This window comes from Pipistrellus kuhlii, unplaced genomic scaffold, assembly GCF_014108245.1.
Source record: "Pipistrellus kuhlii isolate mPipKuh1 unplaced genomic scaffold, mPipKuh1.p scaffold_m20_p_7, whole genome shotgun sequence".
In the NCBI taxonomy this organism is placed as follows: Eukaryota; Metazoa; Chordata; class Mammalia; order Chiroptera; family Vespertilionidae; genus Pipistrellus; species Pipistrellus kuhlii.
In genome coordinates, this window is record NW_023425573.1 from 25,840,957 (window position 1) to 25,865,212 (window position 24,256).

At 42.4% G+C, this 24,256-nt stretch overlaps 1 protein-coding gene across 8 annotated transcripts in view; it reads left to right on the forward strand.

Annotated features, from left to right (window-relative positions):
* The window catches only part of DIS3L2 (DIS3 like 3'-5' exoribonuclease 2), a 279,142-nt gene that overhangs the window by 166,293 nt on the left and 88,593 nt on the right, over positions 1-24,256 (forward strand). For all 8 annotated transcript variants that reach the window (XM_036420607.2, XM_045575690.1, XM_036420600.2 and 5 more), the window contains one exon: positions 13,680-13,795. In XM_036420607.2, coding sequence (XP_036276500.1) covers positions 13,680-13,795 — 116 coding nt within the window. The remainder of the gene's footprint in view (positions 1-13,679; positions 13,796-24,256) is intronic.

Sequence of the window (24,256 nt, forward strand, 5' to 3'; positions counted from 1 at the left end):
AGGTAACCAGGGCTAGTTGAGGCTTGCAGCAGCAGAGGTGTGATTACCCTAATTGCTGGGTCGCCTCCTAAGGGCTAAAGACTGTGAGAGGGGGCAGGCCAGGCTGAGGGACCCCCCTCCCTCCAGTTCATGAATTTTCTAGTCTTTATAATAAAGAGGTAATATGCAAATTGACCTCCAAGTTGGTTGCCTATGACCAGGCTGGCAGGAGGGTTAGTGAGGGACAATCAAATGGCTGACCAGCAGGCTGCGTGGGGCGACCAGGCCAGCAGGGGGGCTAGTGAGGGATGATCAAACAACTGAACAAGCAGGCTGCGTGGGGCAATCAGGCTGGCATGGGGGGGCAGTTGGGGGCGACCAGGCCGGCAGGGGGCGGGGAGTTGGGGATGATCAGGCTAGCAGAGGAGGGCAGTTGTGGGCAACCAGGTTGGCAGGGGGGTCAGTAGAAGGTGACCAGGCTAGCCAGGTGGGGCAGTTAGGGGTGACAAGGCCAGCAGGAGGGGCTGCAGTTGGGAGACCAGGCTGGCAGGGGGTCAGTGAGGGGCAATCAGGCCGTCTGGTGGGGGGGGGCAGTTAAGGATAACCAGTCAGGCAGGCGATTAGGAGCCAGCAGTCCAGGATTGTAAGAGGGATGTCCGACTGCTGGTTTAGGCCTGATCCCAGGGATCAGGCCTAAACCAGCAGTCGGACATCCCCCAAGGGGTCCTGGATTGGAGAGGGTGCAGGCTGGGCTGAGTGTACCCTCCCACCTCTGGTGCATGAATTTCCTGCATTGGGCCTCTAGTAGTTTAATAAATGTGGTATAGCTTCATAGTAGAATAGTATTCAACGATTAAAGAAGTGAAGTACTGATACATGCTACAACATGGATAACCCTGAACGTGCTGACTGAGAGAAGACACATAGTGAATGATTCCATTTCTATGTGATGCCCAGAATAGACATTTATAGAGACAGAAGATAAATTATTGGTTATATAGGCCTGGAAGGTTGGGGAGAAATAGGAAATAGTGCCTAAAAACAGATATGGGTTTCTTTTAGGTATGTTGAAATGTTCTAAAATTGATTGTGGTGATGGTTACACAACTCTGTATATACGAAAAACCATTGAATTGTACACATTAAATAAGTGAATGAAATCTCAATGAAGTTGCTAACTGTGGAACAATTAAAAGAAAAGGCTTCCCCATGTGGCCCTGTGGCATGATAGTTAAGAATGCTGATACTAGAGTCCAACAGTATTCTAATCCTGGCTCTACTGTTTACTACATATGATATTGGGTAAAATATCTAAGCTCTCTGAGCCAAATGTCTTCGTCTGTAAAATATTAATATTATTAGAATCTATTCTGCCCAGCTGACATGGCTCAGTGGTTGAGCATTGTCGACCTATGAGCCAAGGCAGCAATAGTCAGCCTTTCAGACATCATCGACCATTGGTTGACAACCACTGAACTAGGGGGTCAAAGTTCAGTTCCTGGTCAGGACACATGCCCAGATTGTAGGCTCGGTCCCCAGTAGCGGGCCATGCAGGAGGCAGCCAATCAATGGTTCTCTCTCATCACTGATGTTCTATCTCTCTCTCCCTTTCCGTGCCTCTCTGAAATTAAAAAAAAAATAATAATAAAAATAAATAAATAAAATAGTGCCTATCCATAGAACTTTTGTGAAGATGATTCATTTAATTAAGAAATATGTGGGTATCTTTTATTTGCCAGGTTGAATCTGATAACTGTTGTTATATATAGCCAGAGAGTTTTGCATAAGAAGTCTTTACTTCAATTTAGTGACAGCGATAAGTAAATTTGAAAGTATGTCTTGAAGATCAGACAACTTTGCCCTACTATACCACATCAACATCTATTGCAAATTACAAAAGAAATGTTTATATTAGTGACCCTGAGTTAGTAATATTGAATTATATTCTGCTTTTAAGAAAAGGAAGTACATAATCTATAATAATAAAAGCATAATATGCTAATTAGACTGGATGTCCTTCCAGGATGAAGGGATGAAGGGATCCAGGCAGCTGCCCGCAGCTGCAAGGGAGAAATCCAGGCAGCCGCCGTGGCTGAAAGGGAGGGATCAAGGCAGCTGTGGCTGAGAAGGCCTACTTCTGCATGAACTTTGTGCATTGAGCCTCTAGTACATTTATAAAGTGTTTTCATCTGGAAGCATTAAAACCATAAATGTTGATGATTACGGTATTGGCATTCAGTTACCTAAAAAATTTGGCATTTCATTATACATTATCTGAAAACTAGGTTTATGGAGAAAAAAAAAACAAGAAAAAACCCCCCAGGAAAATGGAGTTATAACTGTAATTGATATATAGTCAGTTCAAAAATAGAAATTAACTTTTTATTTCAGTCAATGTATATTGTCCTCATAATGGAGTTCCTTTTGTTTATGTTTAAAATCATTCTGTGGTCTACTTAGTTATCATAAAATGGATATTCTGCAATGTAAATGTGTAACCCTTTTAAATGTTACATTGACAGTGCTTGTAGCCTACAGGAGTTGAGAAAGAAGCAATTATAAGTTAGTCAAGTTCCTGATACTAAGGGGCAAATCCCATAAAGTAATAGTTAAGAGCTTAGTCTCAGGAGCCAGACTTTGAGGTATCTGATCTCCCTGGGCTTCCGTTTATCATCTGTGGAAAGAAAACTCATAGCATTGGAAGGATTAAATGAATTAATACAAAATTCTCTAAAAATCAAACAGCCAATATGCAATTGTTATGGAATAGCCAATATAGTGGATTCATATTGCAAGCATGCATAAATTGTGGATATCATTTTTTATTAACTTTTGGAAAGTCTTGGGGAATCAGAAAAGAGTTTCTTCTTCATACAAGGAGATTAACTAATGAATTGAGTACCTAGATCTAAAAGGAACTTAACCCACAAAGTCTTCTCCAGAATGAGATAAAAGCTCCTAAGAGGTTTTATCACCAGGAAATAAACCTTTTAAAAGCTTTTGCCTCTCAAGATGAATATGAAAGTTGATTTAATTTCAGCTGAGAGGAAGGCTGGAATTGGACTAAGCAGTTGTTGATGATAGTTAACATTTAGTGAATCAATATCTAAATACACATGTTTATATTTCTATAAAACTTGTTGAAATTTTTATCTCTTTTCAGTTGGCTATTTTAGAGTTGTAATTATGTCTTGTTAATAGAAGGGGGCTTTTTAAAAATAGAAAAATCTACAAGTGAGAGAAACTACACTGAAATTCAGTTTTTAAGCCCAATCTGGGAAGCCAGTTTACTGGGATTATACAAGCACTAGAGGCCCGATGCATGAAATTCATGCATGGGGATGGGTGATGTCCCTCAGCCTGGCCTCCAATGACACCAGCATTCCTCACCCCAGCCTCTGGGAAGATGCTTGTTCTGGAGCCTCCTCAGGGCCCCAGCCCACTATGCCCGGTAGCTCAGGTACTCAGGGGCTTGGGCTCCCAGGTCCTGCTTCCCCACTGGTGTGGTGCACATCAGCTACTGTGGGAGATGCGCCTCAGGAGTCGCCCTCTTGGACTGTACTACTTGCATGCACAGGGGCCAGCCTCAGCAGCAGCCATTTGATGTCTGCAGCACACTTGCTGGATCCCCCTGCCACGCTGGTCGTGCCTGCATTGCGGGCAGGGGACTTCCAGTCTGCTACTGGGGCTGCTGGGCTGCGACTGGGGGTTGCCGGGGGAAGGACCCCGGCACCCATAGGGCTCCATCAGCATCAGGAATTAGAAAGATCCATTTTTCTGGGTCTTCCCCACCCTCCGTGAGGCTTGGGCGGGGGATGCTGGGCTCGAATTACCATGAGCTCAGCATCCCTTACCCCAACCTCTGGCCAGAGGCCCCTTCCCTCCCTCTGTGGCCAAGGAGCAGATGCTGGGCTTGTGTTGCGTGGGTGATGCCTCTAGTGTCTGCCCTGGCAGCTATGTGTGCTGCCATTTTGTCATGGAGTGACTGTTAATTTGCACATTACTATTTTATTAGCTAGGATTTCTTACACCCTACAGACACAAGAAAGAACAGGGTCCTCATGCTATCCATAAACACTGAACCTATGTAATGATGACAGAAAACACAGGCTGCCACAAACTGGAGTCACATTTCTGGCATGAAAATAAAAGGGGTATGGCCAGTTCCTGCTGCTTCATTTACCGAGTTGGTTCTAACAGAACTTGCTCACAAAGGGTCTAGTTGCTGTTATCCACCAGGAAAGTTGTCAATGAGCTGCCATTCTTTCACTGCCTCTTGCCCAGGCTGGCCAGTGGGGCTTTTTCCTATGTGGTGGGGAATCACCAAGAAGCAGGAGTGGGGAACGGGGGCAAACAGCCTTTTGTTGGTATGTTTTTTAAAAAACATACAAAACAACAACACACACACACAAATGTAAAATAAAAATCCATTTATGATAGAAAATCCTATGTAATAAAAACCTAATTGCAAATTGTTCTCTCGGGAGTTCAACTGTTCACTATGACATGTGCTGACCACCAAGGGGCGGCAAAGAATGAAGGAAGACTCCGACCGGCAGCTGGCAGCCAGGAGAAGGGATGCCCCAGTGGGTCCTGATTGACTGCCAGGCCTAGGTATCCTACCTGTGCATGAATTTTGTGCACCAGGCTTCTAGTTTACATATAAGCAGGAAAAAAATTCATAATACTACCACTCAGACATTTTCAAGCCAGGTTTGCATTTTTTGTTTTATACTTTTTATCATTATTGTTTTTCTAGCCTTTGAGAGCTGGCAATGTTACAAATGTATATAATGCAGAAAGGTTTGGTCCCCATCACCTCAACTTCCAGAGATCATCACTAGGGACATTTTAATTCTGCTCTTCTTAAGCGGTAACCCTCCCCTGCCTCTATTGGCTTGTCTTTCTTTTAATACTTGTAACTAGTTTAACTTAACTGGGTTTTTCCTTTTTAAGCTTTTTTTTCTTTCATTGGCTTCAACCTCTGCAAACACTCTTTTTAAAAAAATTTTGGATAGAGAAGTTTGAACACAAAAGTAGACAGAATGTTATAATGAAACCCCTTGTTCCCATCATCCAGCCCTGGGAACCCTGAAAACATAGCCAATCCACCCCATTCACACCTATCCCTCTCTCAGTCCTTATTATTTGGATTTGCTAATTTTGAAACTACCTTTAAGGGTCCTTCTTGGTCCCTCTGACTTCACTCTCTTTTAGAAATGAGAAAGAACCAAATGCCCGCCTTCTGCTGCAGGAGCTGTACTCAGCTCTCTGTCCCAGGCCTGACCGGCTGACCCGGGCTTTCCCCACTCACTGTGAAATGCTTGGAAACTCCCAGACACAAGGTGCGCCAGCTGCACATGTGCAGCTCCTCATCCTCTTTCCTGTTAATGAAGGAGGCTGTTGCTCAAATCACTTGGAAAGGGAAACGTGGAACTTACTACCTGGGTGTTCCTCCTCATGCTGTTCATATAAACTTAAACTTAGATTCCTGAGAATTAGATTGAACATGACAAAAATTTCTGTGTGGGTAGTTTAGTTGAGTACTTGAAGCTTGATAGAGCCCTTTGTAATAATGAAGGGAAAAGACTTTCTAAGCTGATTAGTTCCAGAAAGTGAGCTCACCAGTTATAGAGTTTGCAGCTAAAGGTCCTCATCAGCCCTCTGTGGATGGCATTAGAAATTTTTTGAAAGGCAATCTGCAGACTCTTCAAATCCTGGCTTTCAGAAGAACCTGAGGAGTCATTTTGGATAGCCCCCTTCTCATACATGGGTACTTTGCATTGCATTCAGATTTATTGGTCCCAGAAATTTTTCTCTTTTGACTTCTTTTAAGTTTATGAAATATCCTCAAACCATCACCACGTCATAGCTAGGGAGCACTGCCATGGCTTGCTGTATCAGTGGTCAACTTTTGTGTTTGATTGCATAACCAAATACCACACAATTGGAAGATGTCAGAGTTTGAGTTGTCCCTCTTACCTAGCAACTCAATCAGTATTTCCACCAAAGTCAGGGAATTTGCTTACCCCAACTGAAAGATGGAGTTTGTTGTGTGGCCACAAGGTGATCCAAACCCAGTTATTTCTCAGCTTGGAGTCTCTCTAAAATTCAAGGGGACCAAACTAAGGTTAGGGCCCTCATCCTGGCTGGCTGTGCTGCCAAAAGTGAGGCCCATCACAGCTGGGGACGTCTGGACAGCAAAAAGTCCCATTCTCTCAGGTCTCTACATTGGATTACCCTTTCTGAGCTTCCAGGGTTTCTGTCTCTCTAAGGCTCATTTGCTGAGAAGACTGGCCACAGGGTCAAGAGGGTGATTCAAGCAAGATCATCTTGTTCCCATTGTGTTGGCTGGATGGAAACCGGTCTGCGGGATGGGAAAACCCACTTTTATTGTATCTTTTAGTGTGTCTTTTAGGTTTTGCTTCTTTTCATCATTTACATTTGTTCACCAAATATATTAATTCACTGAAGGGTCAATTTAATTTTTTTTGCCTGTTAGCACCATTCCCAAGAGATTGTGGTCTTATTCAGGCTTTTGTTTTCAGTTCGGTATGGCCTTAGCAGAACCATGGTGGCAGGTTGACTGTCTTATTACAGGTGGGAAATACATTAGTAGGATCATGGTGTGCAGAGTGAAGGAGGTGACAGTATGAGAAGTGAATGTGGCATATTAAATTAATCTTGCTTTGCTGCGTAAAACTCACCAGTGGTTTCCCATTGCACTTGAAATAAAATCTATATGCTTCTTCCTGCCACCACAGGGCATCTCTTATTGTGGCCCCATCTACCTCAATAGCATCCTGGCTTCCAATTCTCCCGTCTTTCCATTCTTTTATTTCTTAGATGCACCAAGTTTGCTCCCAGCTCTGACCCTTTGCTCTGGTTATTCTTCTACTTGTGATGCTCTCCCTCATGCCATTATGTGACATGGTTCTTTTTAGACATACATCTCAATTTATTTACTCAAAGAAACCTTCCCAACTAAATCTGAGATGGACCTAGACATTTTTATCACCCCACCCTAATTTTATTTACTTTAAAGTCCTTTTTACTATGCCAAGTAATGTTATCACTTAATTATTTGCTTACTGTCTTCTCTCCCCCATTATAACATGAGCTCCACAAGGGAAGTGACCTTGTCAATCCTAGAAAAGTACCTGCCACACATAGTAGGAGCTTACTAAGTATTTGTTGGAGGCTAATTGAATGAATGAAGATGATCATTAGAAACACTCTTGAAGTAGATGGTGAGGATTATGAGGTGACTCAGAGCTACACCATGTGGGTATTTAACCTAAAGGAGAGAAGATCCAGGGGACCTCGTGCTATCTAAATATTCAAAGCTGGTGTTACCTCAAAAGCAGAGCTCAGCCCTACTGCAAGAGGTCTGCCCCATCACTGTTTCTCTTAGCCAAGTTGCTGTCCTCTGAGAAGATGGCATTGTTCTGGGGAGCCCAATGAGGTAGAACTGCATCAACAAGTGGAAATTTAGTGAGATGTGTTTTGTCTTCAAAGGGGGGAATTTTAAAAACATAATTCCTTATTGTTGAAAATGTTATATATGTCCCTTTTTTTTCAAAGGAGGAACTTTTTTTCTTGTTGTTGTTATCTGATGAAGAAGTGGACTGTGCTGTGATTTCTAAGTTGTGTGAGGCATGCAAGAATAGGTTGGACACCCTTTGGGAGGACCACGTGTGGGGACTGCAGGCTTACCCATCGGTGGTGGAGATCTGTGTTTTGGAAAGAGTACAGTGTGGAGAATGGGTTTGAGAAATGGCAGGGATATCCATAGGATGGTTGTTAGATTTTCCTCCAGAGATGGGGTTGGTGGGCAGAAGAGAGATTGGCAGTCTGAAGAGGCGTTGGGAGGTAGAGTTCAGAGTACTTGGTAGATGCAGTGGAGGCAGGCCCAGGTTTCCCCGATGTTTGAGCAGTGCTGCTTTAGTGGAGGTGATTCTACTTCCTGGGGGGAGAATAGGGAAAGAAAAGGTTGTGCTGGGGGTGGGGACTTTTGGAGGTGTAAGTGTGAGGTACCTGTGGAACAGCTAAGTGGCAGTTCCCAGTAGACCCTTGTATATGTCATTCTAGAGCTGGCAGCACAGAATGAGGAAACGGAAGCACAGAGATGATGCTTGAATTCATGGGAGTGGATGAGACAGTCCAGGGAGAGAGAGCAGAATGGGAAAAGAAGGTGGCTCAGGGCAGAGCTTTGAGGCATATGTACATGGGAGGGATAGGAGAGGAAGAGGAGCCTGAGAAGAAGCAGCCATAGTGTTGGACATTCAGAGTGGGGCCATAGGCAAAGGAAGAGAGTCTCATCAAGGGAGAAATCACCACAAGTCTCAGATGCCCTGATCAGGCCAAGTCAGGCCTAAAAAGTTTGAATTTAATAACACAAAGGCCATTAGTGACCTGGACAAATGCAATCATTTTTGCTAGAGAAATACACTTAACAGCATTGCTCCTCTACACTCTGGATTAAAAGGAGTGTCTTATTGGTCAAGAAGAGACTCTGTCACCACAGTCCAATTTTAGCAGTGGGTAAAGGTGAGATCAAGTGACCCAGGTCTGAAAGGCCCTGGTCTCACCCTTGGCAAGGCAGGGAAAGCATGATATTTCCCACCTGTAATAAGACAGTCACCCTGCCACCAGCTAAAGATGACTGTAAGCTAGAAGTTTAGAAAGGGATTGTTGGACCTCAAGGGCTTTAATTAAGTAGAACTAGAGTTGATAGCTTAGTGCTTACTCTAGAATCAGGCCCTGCTACAAGTGGCCAAGGAGATTGGCAATGGGAACCAAAAAGCATCTGCAGGGTCAGAGATGTGACTGTGTATAAGGCTAAGAAAATTCCTGACAGGACTTATGAATCCATAGCAAGAATGTGGCTTCTGCTGAAACTGGTTTGGCTCAATGGATAGAGTTGGCCTGCGGACTGAAAGGTCCCGGGTTCAATTCCGGTCAAGGGCATGTACCTTGGTTGCGGGCACATACCCAGTGGGGGGTGTGCTGGAGGCAGCTGATTGATGATTCTCTCTCATCGATGTTTCTAACTCTCTATTCCTCTCTCTTCCTCTCTATAAAAAAATCAATAAAATATATTTTAAAAAAAGGAATGTGGCTTCTATAGAATCAGAAGACATAGAGAGGCATTTTTAGCTGTGGTCCACTGAGATGAAAAATTGGGTTGTATCCTGTCCTAAAGTTATGGTGACATTGGTGGGATTGAGGGGAGGTAATAAAAGGAACAAAGGCTCTAAATCTGACCTGGTTTTGAATCCAGGGTTTATTACTTACCAGACAGGTAAACCTGGGCAAGTGACTTGGAACCTCTCTGAGCCTTAGATGATCCATCTGTGAAATAAAAGCTACATTAATGTGTGTGAAGACCCTGGCACAAAGAAGACATTAAACCAAATGGTCACTGCTGCTGTCCTTGTTATCTTTTTGTGATCATCAATGTCAACATTGCATTTATGTTGTTATAAATTATAAAACACTAGACATGTTCTCATTGAAGTAAAAATAGATTTCAGCTCAACTTGCTCCTTGCAGTAAGGTTTTATAACTGTTCTCTTTCATAGCACTAGTAACATCATATTGTCACCACATTGGTATATCTGCCAACCACCTTAGGTTGTGAGCTCCTCTAATGGAGGGATTACCTCTTACAGAGGTCCAGTGCTGAAATAAACTAGGGCTCTATTTCTGAGTATCATGGGTCTGTGTAAGGAAGCGCTTTCTTGTGACCAAAGCTCTTCAGAAATGGAGCAGTGGCTCCAAAATGTGAGCTCCACCCTCTTGAGACTGTGTCAGGGGCCACCTGACAGGCACATAGCATGGAACAGCTGAATGACTGAAAGGCTGGAATAGAAGGTGGTTCTTAAGCCCCTGCTTTAGGTTTTGCTAGTGTTTTAATTAGATGAAGCAGTTCTGATATCTTCTCAGGTTCATTCAGAGGAGCATTTGTATTCACTAAAGTCTGCAGAGTTTGCCAGGCATGGCTGGCCTGGGGATCTTACTCCCTCTTCTTCCACAGCTCTTCAGAACTCATAAGACTCACCTTAGCCCCAGGAGATGAAAATGTTTTAATGTAAAGAAAAAATTTAGAGAATACTTTTATATGGAAGATGGTATTTTTTAAAACATCAAATTTGTCCTAAATGTTTTGGCAGCATATATTATATAACCTTTTGGATTTATATTTTCTCTTTCATATAATAAAAACTACAGTACAACTTACCTCAAGAGTTCTGCAGTTCACATTATGTAAATATATGTAATAAAATATTTACTTAGGGTTTCCATTAAAAATGTCCAAAGGAGAGAATATAAGAGCTTCTCTTTACTGGTTTTAGAGGCTCTGCTGGGAATTCTGAGTGAAATTTAAGCCTCTCAAATATGTTTTGATTGGCCTCCTTCATATTTTATCTCCTGTAATGAACTCTTTGTCAGTTTGTCAATTTTGACTAAGGACAGAAAGTTCATGTGTAGTAACAACACAGAGACTGAATTTAAGATTATGGTTTATATCATGATGTAATAATCCTCTCTCTTTTCCTTTGGTCAATATTTACCTGTTAGGCCAATATATTATAATTCTGACTTCAAAAGAAGACACTTTGTTTTACCTTCTTCAAGTGTTGGCTTTAGATACTTATAATATCAAAATTGGAAGTTGAGCTGTCTGAGACTGTTGGCCACATTCTCTTGGGGTTGAGTTCCTCGATCATCGCAGGGCAGGTTTCACTGTTCCCCATGACCCAACAACACAGCTGCGTGGCTCTCAGAATGAGGCAGCTGAACTTTGAGCCACACTGTTTTCTCTCAGCTTTTCAGACAGTCCTTTCTCCTCTGTGGGAAATTGGTCTGTTATCCCACAGCAGCCAGGATCTCTGAGGTGGACTTAGGTTTTTCTAATGTATTAATGTTAAAGGATTAGGCAGGAAAACCCAGTGAATGTCCAGTAGGAGGGTGGTCTCTGAGTAAAGAATGCTTTTCCTCCCCTGAACCCCTTAACTACCCCATGTTTAAATGTTTTTCCATTTTGCCAAAACCGGTTTGGCTGAGAGGATAGAGCACCGGTCTGCGGACTGAAGGGTCCCAGGTTCGATTCTGGTCAAGGGCATGTACATTGGTTGCGGGCACATCCCCGATGGGGGGTGTGCAGGAGGTAGCTGGTCGATGTTTCTCTCTCTCATCGATGTTTCTAACTCTCTATCCCTCTCTCTTCCTCTCTGTAAAAAATCAATAAAATATATTTAAAACAAACAAATAAATAAATAAATAAATGTTTTTCCATTTTAAAAATTGAGGGAAGAATCATCCCCCAGTGAAGAAGGAATAGGAGGACAATAAATAGCTATAAGATTTTCAGAAAAATGTGTGAAACCTTATCCAGGTAACAGAGAAGCATGTTTGCGATATGTTAGCAAACTCTTCTAAGTCAATTTGGATATCAGTCAGGATTCTTTCTTTTTTGGGGCTTATAAACAACAACATTTATTTCTTAAAGTTCTGGAGGCTGGGAAGTCCAAGATCAAAGTGCCAACACATTTAGTGTCTATGAGGATCTGCTTCCTAGTTCATAGATAGATAGTGATCTTCCCATGTGACCTCACATGGTGGAGGACTCAGTCAGAATTATTTCAGTGAGGTCGCCATGACCAAATCACTCATGAATTGCCAAGTCTACAGGTAGTCTTGTTGTGAGTTCAGCTGGATCCTGGAGTTCAAATGAGGTCATCATGATTTCTCCCTTTATTTCTTAGACTTATTATTTACTATATTGGCATGATTATGTGACAAAGAAATTTCCTTGGCAATTCTGGACTTAACAATGGACCTCACCATCTCTGGATTCGGAGAGATACACTTTTTTCTAAAGTCCAAATTCAGTCCCTGAAAACAGACTCAGAATAGATCTACTTGAGTCATATACCTATGCCTAAACCAGTAACTGTGAACAGGGATGAGGTATAATAGAATTACACCAAGTATATATTTAAATTTAAACAAATTCACTTTTGTGCTCATATCATCAGTATGTTTCTATCAGCATACTTCTACACATTTATTTCACATGTGTTCTCTTTTTCATATTCTGTTCATTTTGCGCATTTTCATATATATATATATGGGAGTGTGTGTGTGTATGTGTAATTCCATATACTACATTTAATAGATGATTTATAGGATTTTCAAGAGTAAATCTTAAATGCATAACCTCACTGGTCCCCCGCCCAGCTTTAGATTCAATTTCATTGGACTGAATCATCTGACCATCACTAGTGGAACTGATAGGGAAGGCAGTGTCTGTTGAAAAACAGCTCCACCAATAAAGGAAAAGGCAGTTCTAAAAGGAAAACAAGAAGGGTCTTTTGCCAGAAAGGAAAGAGTAACTGGCAAACCAATTATTGATTTATTCACACAACAGGTATTGCTGAGTGTCTACTGTGTGTTAGGCATTCTTCTAGGCACTGGGCCTACAACAGTGAACTTTATACCAAAGACCTTCCTTTCCGGAGCTTACACTGTAGGGAGAGAGACACATTGAAGTAACTCAGTGCAGATATGCTGTGATATCCGGTAATGATGAGACCTCTGAAGAATGGTCATGACAAGCATTTTTGGTTATGGGTTGAGTGTTTTAATAGTGCAGCTGGAGGAAACGGTAGAGAATCTCTTCTTGTTCTGGGATACTCTTCAGTTAGCCCTATAAGGTAAGAAGGATCTTGATAGGCAAGTCCTGTTGAGATTATCTCAAGTGTAAGAAAAAACATAAGCCAAGCCAGTATCTGAATGGGATGGAGTAAGACACGTTCTGGGAATGGGAAGAAATTTGCCATGGCAGCTGCATATAGTACATGTGGAGGTTAAGGTCATAAGGCTGGTGTGGTAGATTGAGTGCAAAAACAAGAGTAGCAGGCTAGGGAGTGGCATCACCAGATCCATGGTTATGAAGATGACTGGAAGCAGTATGCTCATATCATCAGTATACTTCTGTCTGCATACTTCTATTTATCTCACATGTGTTCTCTTGGGAAGGTTGGGTATGAGGCTGCCTGCGTCAAGGGAGAAAGGCCAGATGTAGGGCTGAAAGCAGGATGTTGTCAGATGGACTGGACAGCAGAGCTTTCAGAGGCAGAGTCTGCAGGATTTGTGGACCAACTTGTTTTTAGTGACCTAAAAGGATTTGTTCATCATCTAAAATGAGTCTTTTTTTGCAAGTCTACTAATGTTTTGTCAAAGACAGAAAGCCTTTAGAAATGGGAAACACACCTGGCTGTCATGGCTCAGTGGTTGAACGTTGAACTATGAACCAGGAGGTCACAGTTAATTCCTGGTCAGAACATATGCCTGGATTGCGGATTTCCAGTGTGGGACATGCAGGAGGCAGCCGATCAGTGATTCTCTCTCATCATTAATGTTTTCATCTCTCTCCATCTTCCTTCCTCTCTGAAATTAATAAAAATATTTTTTAAGAGAGAAGTGGGAAACATATTGTTTAATGTTGTTTGTTCAAGATAAAAATCTCATCAAGTAACAACAGCGAAGTTATGGGAGTAGGTGGAGCACCCATTGAGACTGGAAAGGGCCCCATTGGCCTCTGAGAGTGACATGCATTCTTGGGAAGAGTTCTTGGAGGGATTGCTGTTGCCTTCCAGACCAGGCTGATGGACTTCCTTGTGTCTTTACAGGCAACACCTATGAAGTGGGAGTTCACATTGCTGACGTCAGTTACTTTGTCCCTGAGGGCTCTGAATTGGATCAAGTGGCTGCTCAGAGAGCTACAAGTGTCTACTTGGTTCAGAAGGTAAAAATCAGTCTCTGGTTTCTTGGATTGAAAAATGTGCTTCTATTTAATCTTATTCCCTTCTTTTAAGTTTTTTAAAATTTCTCTTTAAACAAAAAATTCCCGAGGAACAGCAACCTTGTCTGAATATCTTTTTTCACATCTAATATGGTCAAAAAAAGAAAAAAAAAGAAAGGCCTTTATATGTTCAAAAGGAACAAAATTAAAGAGATACAAAGGCAAGACACAAATATTCATCTCTAGCCTTCCTACAGACCCTGACACGTAAGTAATGCAAACAAGTAGCTTCAGCAAGAAATGAGGAAAAATAGCTGCTTGCAAACTATCATTCCAAATAAAGCAGGGCTCGGCAAACTCAGCCATAGCAGCCTCCATTTTTATAAACTTTTATTGTAACACAGTCACACTCATTCACTTATGAATATCTATTAAACGGCCATACTATAGAAGAATGGAATGAAAGTTTACTATTAGCCTTTTAAGAAAAAGTTTTGTGTTTTTAAAAAAGATTTTTTAAGTTGATTTTTAGAGAGAGAGGAATTGATTCTGCAACCCGGGCATGTGCCCTGGCTGGGATTTAAACTGGCAACCTTTTGTTGCACTGGACTCAACCAAGTGAGCCACACCTCCCTGTTCTAAAGGGCGGAGATCATCTGACCCCTCCCTGCCCTTTACAAGATACCCTGGATTCTCAGAGATGGAAAAGCAAAGGTAGCCAAGGATATACCATCTGCCTAGTCTTGATTTTGCCATTCCTGATGAGGCACTGAGTCTATAGGCCTCCTTTAACAAGTATTCAATGGGCACCAGTGTCTTCCTGGCACTGCACTTAGCCTTTGGGACAGTGATGAATAAAAGACCATATGTGAGTTATTTCTACCCCCTTACTGAAGCTTATGAATTCTTCCAGGTTCTTTTCTCCTCCATTCATCTGCTTATTTGGTTATATCTCGACTTTCACTTCCTACTTAGCTTCCTTAAATCCCATGGTACAGTTTTAGATTAGTACTTATACTAGCTTGAACTTTCCCTCCTTTCATGCCCTCAGGACATGAATTCTGGTGTTTACTCTATGAATACACTAAAGTGTATTCACCCACCCACTCACACGTACATGGGAGTTGGGAACCTTTTACCTGGCCCCATCTTTCAGGGGCAAGAAACTAGCCCAGGTGCTAAACCTGCCCCATTTTGGAAACTTTGAAATGTCATCAGCTAGGGAGAGGATGCAACAACCCAGTCTCCCTCCACTGCCTAATCTGATTTTCGGCACCTTGCACAGCTGGCAGAAGGAAGAGCCAGGCTATAAGCACTGCTCTCAAAAGCAGCACGTCCTGGCAGGCCACCGTGGCTCTGGCTACCACCGCTCTAGCCTCTGGGGAAATTCACTGCGCTGTCTATCCCAGAGAGAAATATTTAAATGGGTAACAAACTATACGTTTAAGAAAACCACCTACATAGGGTTCTGAAGAGGCCCTAGAAAGCCTTGATCTTTATGGATATCATGGCAAAAGCATTAAGACATGTCTATAGGACAGCATTCCCCTTCTCTTAGTTATTGCTGACCTCTTTACTATCACCCCTTCAAAACCAGGGCTTGAAAAATATGTATTCCTGGCCACCTGAGCCTCCACTTTCTGCTGTTCCCCAGAATGGGTGGCCCTTTTATGGACATGCTGTCTAGACCCAGGCAGAGCAGGGCACCAGAGATCCATGTGCTGCTAATCCTAGAGATGTCCCATCCCTAGGGTCCTAGGAATCAGACCACCTGCTCTTGTTATGCCTGGTCCCTGGCCATAGGGAAGGATCAGTACCATCCTGATAATGCTAACTGTAGTAGTACATCTTATTAGAAGCCAGTGTTCTCCTAGGTTCTGAAAATTGTCCCTGACAATTTCATGTCCGTGCTCGTAGATGGTTCTGTGACACCACCTCCATACCCAACCCTCCCCATTACACTGTTGCCAAGGATATACCATCTGTGCCCATATCCCAAATGTACAATTACCCTGGAGCCCAAGGCTTCTAAAACTGCTCAGCTATTATATAGTAGATAGTCATCCCACTGTATCTACTGATTTTGTATCCCTGGATCCAACCAACTACATATTAAAAACATTTAGGGGGAAAACAGTTATGTTGTTGCTGACATGTACTATGTAGTTAGCCCTGTGATAGTTATATCTGTACTAAACATGTATAGACTTTTTTTCTTGTTATTCCCTAAACTATACAGTATAACAACTATTTACATAGCATTTACATTGTATTAGGGATTATAAATAATCTAGAGATGAGTTAAAGGTTGTGCATGGGTTCTATGCAAATATAACATACACCATTTAATATAAGGGACTTGAGCATTTTCAGATTTTGGTATCTGTGGGGGTTGTCCTGAAACCCATCCCCCATGGATTCTGAGGGATGACTGTACTTCTATTTCAAGTCTGAAACCAAGACTTTCTACAAATAGAGACATAACCTGTGTCAGGGGTTTCTCAGACTCTCTGTCTTTGCTTTGAAGCCCACCTCTGCCAGGGCTTCTGCTACTTCAATACAGCCTTCATGGAACCAAGTTCCCACGGTTCCTACAGACCCAAAACCTCATGTAGCTCTGCTCTGGTGCGCAGGATTGGTTCACCCCCACCTCAGCCCTAGTGGGTATCATCTGTGACAAGATGGACTTCCAAACATATCTCTGCCACGTCCAATAAACCTAATGTCATTTGACTTTTGAGTGCTCCAGCCACGAGCTAGCAATGCATGAACTACATTACTATAGCCTCAGGTTGGAGATGTCTCATCCACATCCCCTGCCCAAAAATGTAGGACCTCTTAGAGAAGGGAGATGAGACTTCAAAATCACTTTTATCTACAAAAACTATAATGTTATGATTGAAAGATAAATAAAAGTAGCAATCTCTTTGCAGACCACATAAAAGTGCATTAAAGAAATGTTCTCCCCACATAGAAAAGTTTAACTCTGCTCTTCTAATTCAAATATTTAGGAATTTTTGTCACAATGGAGGTTCTTCTAAACAGGTGCATTTATCTAACTGCTGCATATAACCAGGAATTTTGTTTCAAAATTAGAAAATGATGAAACAAAATTGGGTTAAATAACTAAGCATGTTTTCAGTTCTCTTTGATTTCCTGATTGTCACAGTTCTAGGATTTATTGTTGAGACTCTGCTCCCGAGTTCTGAAATCAGGAGCTGGGTGGAGGAAGGGCCATCATGCCTCTGAATGGCTGCGGGCTCCTGCCGCCTGCCGGCACTGCCCCAGCTTGGCAGGAGCCAGTGGCGCCGGCCTACAACCTTGGACAGCAGCAGCTTTGCCTCCGGATTCCTTGGAACCACAGCTCTGACCTTTCCTCCTACTCATTTTTGTTTCTTAAAGGACTGTGTCCAGGAACTCTTCTGCTGTTTTCACTTTACTTTGCCTATAAAGGTCTCCTTAAAATCTGGATGAGCTGCGTTCATCCTTCTCAAATCCTCTGCTCTCTCATTTGGCAGAATTGTTGTCCCAACTCCATCAGATGGGGGAGGGAATATATGTGGTGGGGACTGGAGTGCCGGTTATTTTTCCACCTGGGGGAATGTGGCACTAATTGTGTTCAGTGCAACTGACCTTTGAGTGACTAATGTCAGATTGCAATCTAAGCTTGATGGGGAATTCTCATGAGATCAGGACAGCATGCAGGGCAACAGATCTGGGTCCAAATACTGTCTTACTGCCTTCTAAATGAAATTCGCTTTTGTTGAGACGTTATTCACAGAAGTAAGTATTTGATTATTCTTGTTAACACTAGGGTTTACTCGAAGGAAAGATAAATTTAAATATTGTCTGTTTAAATCCCTTGAAAAAAAAACCCTTTTTTCTTTTCTTTTTCTTTTTTTTTTTAAAAAAAGATATCTGTTAGGCTAGCGACTATTTGACCTAATTTAAGCCTGTCCTCAGAAGGACATGCCATCTATCCAGTTAATGTTTCCCACTGTCTTCTCTGAGAGAGAAATATAATGTAATTGTAAAATTTAAGGTAATTCTTTTAAATAAGTGAATTGAGTTTTAAGAGTAAAAGAAAACCTAAACAGTTGAAACCTAAACCAAAAATTTCTGCCTATTGGCCCAAGCACTTGTGTTATTTTAGGTGTGAAACAGCTCAAATGAAAGTTCGCCCATAAATCTCTACAATATTTTATTGGTACTGCTTTATAATAGAGATCAAAGATTGGGATTGGAAGCCTGTCTTAATATGAAGTCCAAAGAGTTTTAAGATGTTCCTTTCTGACCCCAGCAGGTTGTCAGAATGTTGATGTTTTGTTAATGTCAAACTGTGCAACACAGAGTTGATCAAATTCGGAATTCATGGAAGTGTAGATGTGAAAAAGAAAACTCTTTAAACAGAGATGTTGGTTGGAAAGTGAAATATCTCTGCCCTTTTAAATTGTTTGTGTGTGTGAGTTGGGAGCTAGCTGAGTGCACCTCATTGTTAAAACCTCGAAGTCATCAGAGAGGAGAAAATTCACCACGTTCTCAGGCTCAGACAGCCAGTGGGCACGGAAGGTGTGAGGGAGGTTGGGAGCCAGCTGAGAGGGACAGAAGAGGCCTCTATAGCCCCTCATGGTTCTGTGCAACCCAGTTAACAGCTAGCTCCTTTCAGCTATTGTAGCCTCCTTGTCGCTGCTGGTCACCTCCTGTTCCTCTTTGCCTAGCTGATTGATTCTTCCCCTCTGTGGCCCTTTCTGTTGGTCACAGGGCTGTCCTGGCTAACCCGTTGCTGAACTTGGCCAGCCTACCCACTGTGGCTTTTGCAGATGTTTCTGTTCTCTGAGGCTAATATAAGATTTTATAGTCTTGTTGGTACCCCCACCCAGCTTTCTTGGGCAGTGGTGTATTTACCTAAATGATCAATTCTCTCAGCTCTCTTAAGCTCTAATCCAGAATGCTTAGAAAGTCGGTATCCTGTCTTCATTGTCCCTTTTTATCCATGACCAGCTTTTAAGCTGTGCCCTGACCCAACTTTGATCCTGACTCTAAAACATGCTTAAGATTTAGCACCCTTTAATCCCCTTTTCTTTCCTGCTGCCTGAGGTGCTACTAGTCTTCATCCAGTTAGCATTTGTCAAGTTCCAGCTGTGTGCCAGGTGCCAGGCTTATGAAAAGGGCAGAGATGCTGATCTTGGCCTGGGAAGTCAGAGGAGGTGGGCATGTATCAAACAATTACAATGCACTGGGCTACCTGTATTCCCAAGGTGAGGAAATACTATAGAGAAGAGAGGTTTTATTTGCCCTGTTTTGTGGTAAGAGAGGAGCTTCCATAAGAGCTAAGAAGGCATTATAAAGCTATTGATTTTTTTTTTTTTTAAGCAGGGCTTCAAATTATGAGTAGAAAAAGTTTAGATAGACAAAAGTGGATGGAGCCGAAATCGGTTTGGCTCAGTGGTAGAGTGTCGGTCTGCAGACTGAAAGGTCCCAGGTTCGATTCCGGTCAAGGGCATGCACGTTGGTTGCGGGCACATCCCCAGTGAGGGGTGTGCAAGAGGCAGTGGTCGATGTTTCTCTCTCATCGACGTTTCTAGCTCTCTATCTCTCTCCCTTTGTCTGTAAAAAATCAATAAAATATATTTTAAAAAAAAAAAAAAGTGGATGGAGAGGGCATTTAGGCCCAGGCTAGGAAAAGCATGGAACTTTCAGGGAACAGTATATAGTTTAGAATTGCTGGGGCGTATGTTGCATGGGATGCCAAGAGATGTTACAGAGAAACCTGAAACGGTGGGCTAAAGAGCTTAGGCTTCATTTTGAGGGAAGCAGAGAAGTGATATGATCTTTTTTTATTAATATGGGCAATCCCCTTAGCAACCATGTGGTTGAAGAATAGTGCTGCTACAGTTATCAGTATCAGAGCCCTTTCCCTCAGTTGTGACCCCTTGAGGCGTTGAGTGACCCTCCACAGAATTATAGGGGAGTCTACTGATGTGCTGGCGTCCAGCTGGAGCCCAGGAAAAGTAGAGCAATAAATGTCTGCAGCCTGTGGCTAAAATGGACATCCTGAGCATGAAGTGTTTCACATTTGCCTCCAAATTGCCTCCTCTCCCAATGTAGCTATCCATCTCACACAACGAAGAGTGGGGTGAGGCAGATGGGAAAGCTCAGCTGTTTCCTTACAGGAGGGATCCTGGTGTTGTGCTTGTTGCTTCTGGAGAGCCCTGTACCACACGTGACCTGGGCCATGACCAGGCTGGTTCGTAGACTTCTCAGAGCCCTCCCTTATTAGCAGGATGAATAAAAAATCAAATTACTGAATTTAGCTCATCAACTGTTGGGGAAAGTAAAAGCAATGTACCCTCATAGAAGTGGGATTGCAGGTTATCATTGGGTGGAGTTTAGTAAGAAGATGTAGAAATCTGGAGACTAGTAAAGAAATCTTATCCAGAATAACTTCCACTCCGGAAAATATCCCAAGAGAGACAAAGGTGCCAACACTTTACCAGTGGAGATGGAGAGGGAAAGACTCATTTTAGAGAGATTTAGAAGGTAAGACCTATCAGACATGAATACTGGTGGATTGCAGCAGGAAGAGGAGAGGGGAGGAATCACGAGGTAACACCTAGTTGTGGTCTGTGGGAGGTGTGTGTGTTTGTTTGCTTATTGAACTGAGATAAGGTGCTGCTCTTAACTGAGAAAGAAAATATAGACACAGGAACAGGTGAAGGGATGAAAATGCTGACCTTTGTCTTCTATATGCAAAGTTGAAGTAGGCATGGAATGTCCAAATCAGGGTGCAAAGGGCAGTGTAATAGAGGGGTCTGGAGCTATCAGGAAAGGAAAGGCAGGGCTAGAGACGGGGATATAGATGGGACTCATGTATCAGTGGTCATGCACACCAGGAGTGAAAGGGCTCCTTGGGGAGAATGTGCAGAGAGAGAATAGAAAGCAAAGCCCAGAGAGAGAGGAGCACCAGGGTTGAGGGAGCCTGGGAAGGGAAAGAGACCCATAAAGACCAATACAGAGGAGTGTCTGAGTGTCCACTAGTTCTTTGTTTCAAAATATACATAGACCTATAATATGTAATATTTTACCTGACATATAGTTATTTATATGTGCACTGAAAAAAGAAAGTTCTGTACCAACATGTTACCATTGTTTATTCTAAGCCATGGAGCCTCAGAATTTTTGCATTTTCATGTTTTGGTTGTCACCTAAAATTTCTACAGTGAAGATATAAATTTTGCAATTTTAAAATGTCATATTGCCTTGAGATGTGAAAACAAACTAGAAATGAAAACAGGAAGCGAAACTATTTTGAGAACCTTACCTGAGAAGTGAAGGGAGGACTCAGAGGGAGGGGAAGAGCTAAACTGAGGAGGTGAGTGTTGTCTGTTGTTAAGACTGGCCTTGTTTATGGTCTATAAGAATGATATGACACCAGCAGAGCAGGTAGCTGATTGAGAAGATTGTTGGCAGGAGGGGTGGATCAAATTCCTAGACAGAGGCCAGGCTTTAGACAAGGAGGACACTTGTACTTGTGAGGTGTCCGGGAACTGAGGCACTCAGGTGAAGTTAGAGGGGGTGGAGTTTGGAGAAACTGGTAAAGGAAAGAGCTGGAAGGATGCTTGGGAACAAGTGAGTTTGACGTGCTCACCTTCTCTGTGAAGAAGAGTTTGGGTTTTCTGTGGAAAATGAGGCAGAAGGCAGTTGGGCAGGAGGTTTGAGGAGAGTAATGAAGTTTTGGGAATAGAGCCTGAGGCTCACAGAGGAAGGAACTAAGCAATGTAAGTGAAAGACTGCCCGCCACCACTGGGTGGTTCAGTGGTGCACATGGTCCAGTGAGTTCCTCCATCACCACTCATCTGTGAATGGCAGAAGCAGGAAAGGCAGATGATAAGCTTGACTGTGGGTCTGTAGACTTGGGACAGTGAAAATGAGCAAGTTTGAGAACTTTGAAAGAAATAGCCACGTGGTCCATACTGAGTAGTGAAGCTAATGAGCACAAGGCAGGACTCCACTGTGGACAATCTCAGGGATGCATAAGCAACTGCACGATGCTAATGACAACTAGCAGTTTCTCAATTCCTGCAGAGATGTGGTCTTTCTTCTCTTTCTAGTTACACATCATGCTATATGCGTATCACCCTGCCTCGGAGTCTCTCCAGGTATCTTGGCAGATCTTATGCAGATAAGTGTGCACGGGGCACTGTGCTGTTGTCCAGGCAGGTCTTCCCCGAAATAACAGGACTGTATTTAAAGCAGCTCATCAGGAGCAGCTGCCTGTCTCCCAGCCCCATCTCCTATGGGGATGCCTGCTGTGCTCTGTTCTTGGTACATGTGCCTCATGTCGTAGAGCACATTCCCAGTGACCCTAGCAGAAGTCAGGCCCGATTTACGAGAGGCATGACATGCCAAACCACAGATGTGATTGTGGTTTACTCATTTTCCTTTCAAAGACATAGACATAACCATTTATTTACAAAACTATGTGGGCATAAAGACTTTTCTCTGAATTCCATCTGAATTCTGCCCTAAGAAATTTTATTAAAAGGACTACTCTTTAAAATTTAAAGATAATTATACTACTAGAAAAGTTTTAATGTTTAGCTTCTTCCTGAGCAGTTAGGTTATTTGGCATCACATTGCAGTGTGGATGTTAAAATGTCATCTGTATAAGATACAGGAGACCAAGCAGTGTTTATCTATAACCAGGGCAGCCCCTGAGTGTGCCCATTGTTTTTAGGGGAGAGTAGCCAAAACAACTTATTTTATAATTAAAGTACTAGTTGCCTGTGAAAATCTTTTGTAAAGATGTTTAAGTAGAAGTCTGCCATGTATTTCATAAAATCTCCTGTGATGCAGTAAACATAGGGAAAAAACAGGTGATTCATTTCCCAAGCAACAGTCATTCATTCATTCAACCAAAGTGCCTGCTGTGTGTCTGGTGCTGGAGAGACAGGAACAGGAGCTGGAGCTGGTCTTCATTCCTAAGGATTACATGATCTAGTAGAGGGGAGAGGCACAGAAAGATGCAATTAGGATGAGTGTGTTAAGGGCTACAGAAATACTGTGAAAGAGCAGGAAGGATGGAGTAAGTGACAGACGTTCAGGACTGCCTCTAGTTCTTTTTGTAAGAACAGGGCTGGGGTGGGGGAGTACACAGAACATAGTATACACTCCAGCTGGGGGAACCTGTATAAACATTTTATACACTCCAGCTGGGGGAACCTGTGAATCTTAAAGGATGTGCAAAAATTGGCCAATTGCCAGTTATTCATACAGGTATTCCAGAAAAAGGGAACAAGAACTAGAGCGATGAGCAGACCTGGCATGTGAAGGGGAGCAGACCTGGCATGTGAAGGGGTGTGCAGTGAGCAAGTCAGTGTGACTTTGATTGGGGTGTTGAGGGGAATACCAGGGCAAAGACTGGGAGAAGGCTGAGCCATGTGACCCAAGACCCAGTAGGCATGGGATTGCCAGGGAGCTGACTTTTATTGGGCACCTTCAATATTGTTTTCCTAGTAAGGAAACTGGGACTCAGAGAACTAGACTGGCTTGCCCAACTTGTACAGGATTAAACCTCAAGTCTATCTGGCTTCAAAGCCTTTGCTCTTTTTTTCTGCATTGTGCCGATGATGAATCTGGACATAATGTTATTGGTTAATGATTTTCAGACAATTTGCAAATACAATCTTAACCCCAAACTTTGCTATATAGTGTTACCTGAACTGATCTGGTTAATATCTTCACAGTGCCATGTGCATTTGCTATAAGTAAAAAGCTGACATCAGAACATTACTGTTAATGAAAATGCATCCTGTATTTGAATTTCACCAGTTTTTGCACTATTGCCTTCTTTCTGTACCAGGGTCCAGTCCAGGGTACCACATTGTATTTAGTTGCAATGACTTTCTTTGGACAAACCCTAACACATGAAGTCAGGAGTTGTACTACATCCTCAGATACTCAGTTTTGTGATTCACAATCAGATACTGTCTTGTACGCTTAGAAGAAATCTTAACTAGCAGGATGAGCAGCCTGCTACCAAATACAGTTGGTATAATTATCTGATAATGCAGCCCAAAAAAGAATCCACCCCAACAAATTCGATTTGGCCTGTCTTACTCAGTTTGGGCTGTTATACAAAATATCAAAGAGGGAACTTAAACAACTCACATTTATTTTTTCATAGCTCCAGATGCTAGAAGTGCCAGAAGAATTGTCAGCCAATTTGGTTCCTACTGAGGACTCTTCCCAGCTTATAGTGTTACCTGAACATTATTTTTACAGGCAGCTAATACTTTAAGTATAAGATAAGCTGAACAGATCTGTTGTATTTATTAACATAAATTTCTTCCATATTTAAATGTATGGCACTTAGGAAACCTACTAGAATAATAAAAACAGTGGCTTTCTTTTTAATAAACTTTTATTTTGAAATAATTTTAGATTTACAACGAAGTTGTAATG